This window comes from Austrofundulus limnaeus, unplaced genomic scaffold (assembly GCF_001266775.1).
Source record: "Austrofundulus limnaeus strain Quisiro unplaced genomic scaffold, Austrofundulus_limnaeus-1.0 Scaffold2268, whole genome shotgun sequence".
NCBI lineage: Eukaryota > Metazoa > Chordata > Actinopteri > Cyprinodontiformes > Rivulidae > Austrofundulus > Austrofundulus limnaeus.
The window spans coordinates 30,640-34,902 of record NW_013954670.1 but is presented as its reverse complement, the minus strand read 5'-3'; the positions used below and the strand labels follow the sequence as shown (position 1 = coordinate 34,902).

The 4,263-nt window shown below is 43.8% G+C and overlaps 1 protein-coding gene across 1 annotated transcript in view; it reads right to left on the bottom strand.

Moving 5' to 3' along the window:
- The window catches only part of LOC106537361 (uncharacterized), an 8,565-nt gene that overhangs the window by 1,790 nt on the left and 2,512 nt on the right, over window positions 1–4,263 (bottom strand). The window contains exons 4-7 of the mRNA XM_014034738.1: window positions 1,590–1,734; window positions 1,475–1,516; window positions 995–1,042; window positions 639–893 (exon numbers count right to left, since the gene is read on the bottom strand). Of these exons, the coding sequence (XP_013890192.1) occupies window positions 639–893; window positions 995–1,042; window positions 1,475–1,516; window positions 1,590–1,734 (490 nt within the window). The remainder of the gene's footprint in view (window positions 1–638; window positions 894–994; window positions 1,043–1,474; window positions 1,517–1,589; window positions 1,735–4,263) is intronic.

Genomic DNA, 4,263 nt, shown 5'->3' with positions numbered 1-4,263 from the left:
GAGGACCACCAAAGACCACCAGAGAGCACCAGAGGACCATCAGAGGACCACCAGAGGCCACCAGAGGACCACCAGAGGACCATCAGAGACCACCAGAGGACCATCAGAGGACCATCAGAGACCACCAGAGGACCATCAGAGGACCACCAGAGGACCATCAGAGGACCACCAAAGACCACCAGAGAGCACCAGAGGACCATCAGAGGACCACCAGAGGCCACCAGAGGACCACCAGAGGACCATCAGAGACCACCAGAGGACCACCAGAGAACCACCAGCGGACCACCAGAGGACCATCAGAGGACCACCAGAGGACCACCAGAGGACCACCAGAGGACCACCAGAGACCACCAGAGGACCACCAGAGGACCATCAGAGACTACCAGAGAGCACCAGAGGACCATCAGAGGACCACCAGAGGACCATCAGAGACCACCAGAGGACCACCAGAGGACCATCAGAGGACCATCAGAGGACCATCAGAGGACCACCAGAGGACCACCAGAGGACCATCAGAGGACCACCAGAGACCACCAGAGGACCATCAGTGGACCATCAGGACATTAACAGAGCTGCAGTAACCTGAGAAGGTGTCACATTTTCAGTCTAACAGAACCTAACCTCAGGTCCTTGATTACCTTCTGGACGTTTCATGGCTGCGTCCACATCTGATCCAACACGRGACATGATTGGACAGAAGACAATGATGATGTCACACTCATCCAGAGAGGTTTCTGTCAGCTKCAGTGATGTCCATGTGTTCAGATTGTTCATGATGCAGTCATCAGCACCAAACGACTGAATAGTAACGACACGATGGACCTTCACTGATGAAAGAGAGGGACTGGAAAGGTATTTTTTCCAGTTCCAAAAGGATGATTTTTGGTCCTTTGCTGAGGAAGATGAAAGTTAAAGACAAAAATTTATTATAATTTGCAATAGTTTAACTTTTACACTTTTAAAAAGACAAAAAGTTGTTGATGAAATAACTCACAGGTCTTATTCTGATGTTCAGGTTTCTGATCTGGTCTTTGTTTCTTTCCTGAWGAAAAACATTAATTTATTCAGAGAAGATTTAGATGACCCTGCTGTTTTACAGTAAGATGTTTAAAATGTTTTATATAACTGTAGTTAAATCTAAAAGTTATCATGAAACAACCTTTAACTCCTGTTTGATGACAGGAGTTATTGGTTTGTGTCTGGTCTGGTCTGGTCTGGTCTGGTCTGGTCTGGTTTCAGACCCAGAGACTGGAGTTTTCATCAGTTTGTTCTGAGCTGCAGCACTTAGTTACCTGCTGACTGTGTCCACCTGTTGCTCACTGACATCCAGGTAACAAGTCCAGTTTAATGAGTCCTGATGTCTGACCAGGTCTGTGCTCCTGATCTCAGACCCGAACCTTTACATCTGAATAAACTCTGTTTTCAAATTTGGGTGAAGAAACACAGAAACTAGTCATAGCCATACCAGTCATACCTGTGTGTCCTGATCCACAATCCTGTCCCCCGTCTTCAGGACCTGATGAAGACCAGACAGAACTTGTGTCAGAAGGTGACTGTGTGTAATCAGCTGATGGTCCTGCTGGACTTACCTGATCCTTCTGGAACACAGGAGTCTGTTGTAGTCTTCAGTGACAGATCAACACAGATTTCATTCTGACCAGTTAGTTTGATCACTGGGTCCAGTTCAGCTTCACAGTATGGACACACCACAGGAAGACTCTGACCCTGTGGAGCCTGCAGAGTCCAAGACCAAATGTTAGAAACAGTTTTCTTCCTGCTGCACAGAGCTGAAGGACTGAACAGAAAGACTCCYAACAAGTAATCCTTCCTTTCACTTCTATTGATCAGGTCAATCATGCTGATGTCATAATGTCTGTAGACAAACCCAAACACACAGTTATTAAAAATCTAAACTTTAGTCARAAAACAAAGGCAGCAAACAAACTTAGAGATAAAACCCACCAAAGCTCAGGAGAGATGAAGGAACAATCTGAGAACAAAAGCTAAAGTAAACCTGTAAAGGTTCAAACTAACGTTCTAACCATGTGACAGGTCAGATACAGATAAGTAGGTCCTCTGGACGGGTTCTTCTTTAATGGAACGGTTCAGAGGACCTACTTCTTTTTCTTTTCATTTTTCTACCTGGATTACTGAGCTGCRTCAGGACAYGGTCAAATACAGAGCACAAATCTTTTATGAGAACATGACAAATAAAGTACATTCCTTTATTTAATTAGAGATTTTCTTCCATATCACTCTGCAAACAGGTTCTCACATTCCATGGTTGTATTCCAGCTGTGTGAGGTCCTGGTCTCAAGCTACATCTGACTTCTGAATGAATACCGGACCAAGACAAAAGTTTAAAATGTTTATTGTAATCTGAGACATTGTTCTGGACTGTCAGGATATGAAACGAGACACGGGAGCTTCYTGTCAGTGAAAACTCTCCTTTAGTTATCGCTGCAGCACATGATGCAAAATGAATGTTTCTTCAACGAACCAGTCTAACATTGTGCTAGTTTCTTGGTGCCCCCCAGTGGTCATTTAACTAAACTACCAGAACTCTAGAGATACAGTATACTGTATTAGAGAAACCGATCTCACATCTCCTCCTTTTAATAATAATAATAATAATAATAATAATAATAACTTTATTTCCATAGCACATTTTTAAACAAATGTTACGAAGTGCTTTACATTAAAAACCAATTTCAACATCATAAAAGACAGCATAAAACAAAATATAACAAATCAATTAAAATAAAACCAAATTAAAATCTACAAATCATAAAAATTATATAAATAAAAAATATATCAAATATTAAAAGCATTATTATAAAATAAGCCTTAACTAAAGATCTAAAAGAGAATAATGTGTAATATTTAGTAGAAGAGCRTTCCACAAACTGGGAGCCCTAACCATAAAAGCCATCTCTCCTTCTGTCACCAGCCCAGCTCTGGGAATGGAAAGGAGTGATTGATTAAATGATCTGAGAGTATGTATGTATGTATGTATATATATGGGTTTATTGGCCAAGTATGTTTACACACACAAGGAATTTACAGTTTAGAACACCCATCCAGAGAAACACACACACGTGACAAACATGGGGGAACGAATATACAGGGTCCTTCACAACAACGTTTGCTACCTTTGCAGTTTAGAATACACACACATAGGAAGGATGAGTTCAAAAAAGAGCTTTGATCCTGTGGTTTATACAGAAAAACACACGAGCATGCACACAAAAAACTACTGTGCAATAGAGGAGCAGCTAAGAGGGAGAGGGGGAAACAAATCATATGGAAGTGGGAAGGGGTGCAGAGGAGCCGGTGAGATCCAAGGCAGAGTGCCAGGCCCAATCAGAGACCTTCAGAGTCCAACCAGCTGTTATCAGTCAAGCGCAGTTCACCAGAGTTCAGTCTCTGTTTCCACCCAGCGCAGCCTTCAGACCGGGTTCCAGACACAGGTGGGGGTTGGGGGTGGGATCAAGGCTTCCTCCACACCATATCATCCCAGAGAGGTTTATCAGACTGTGACTAAGGTCACATCTGTGGGGATCCAATGATAGGAATAATTCTTTAGAGCAAACAGCAGACTTTTCTTTCCACCGCTTTAAAGTCTTAACTGAGCTTCTGTGTTGTGAAAATGCCAATATTCCAGATTCATTACCATCTCGCCTCTTTCGTATGAACTAAGATGTTGCCTTACTCCTCATGCTGCTGGGCTGTGGTCCTGGCCAGAACCACATCCAGTTTGTGATTCAACTCCCCCATCATTGGAGTCTGTGCGTTCACCGTACGAGAGATCCATCCAGGGACACAGACAGCTTCTCACAGGCCTGGACTGCTGTCAGGGTCGTTCTCATTTTCCGATAAACCAGAACTCCTCCACAGCCGATCAGCAGGAATCCGATTATCATAAATCCAGATATTAAAACATCTTCGATGTCTTCAATGGAAAGAGGTGCCAGGCAGATCAGATACCCACCCCAACCTGACACGCACGGCCACCATGGTTCCACCGGGACAGCTGTGCTCCCCATGCTCTAATCTCAGAGTGGGAAAAATGGTATCAATTGCATTCAGAGACCAGTTGACCAGATCCATAGTTCTTTTATTGTCGAAGGATAGGTAGAGGAAAGGCCTGATCCGGCAGCGAGCAGGGAAAAGAGGGAGGTTCAGGAAAGAGAGCAAAAAGTGTCCGAGTCCTCTGAAGACCGAGCATACACACACACACACACACACACACACACACACACA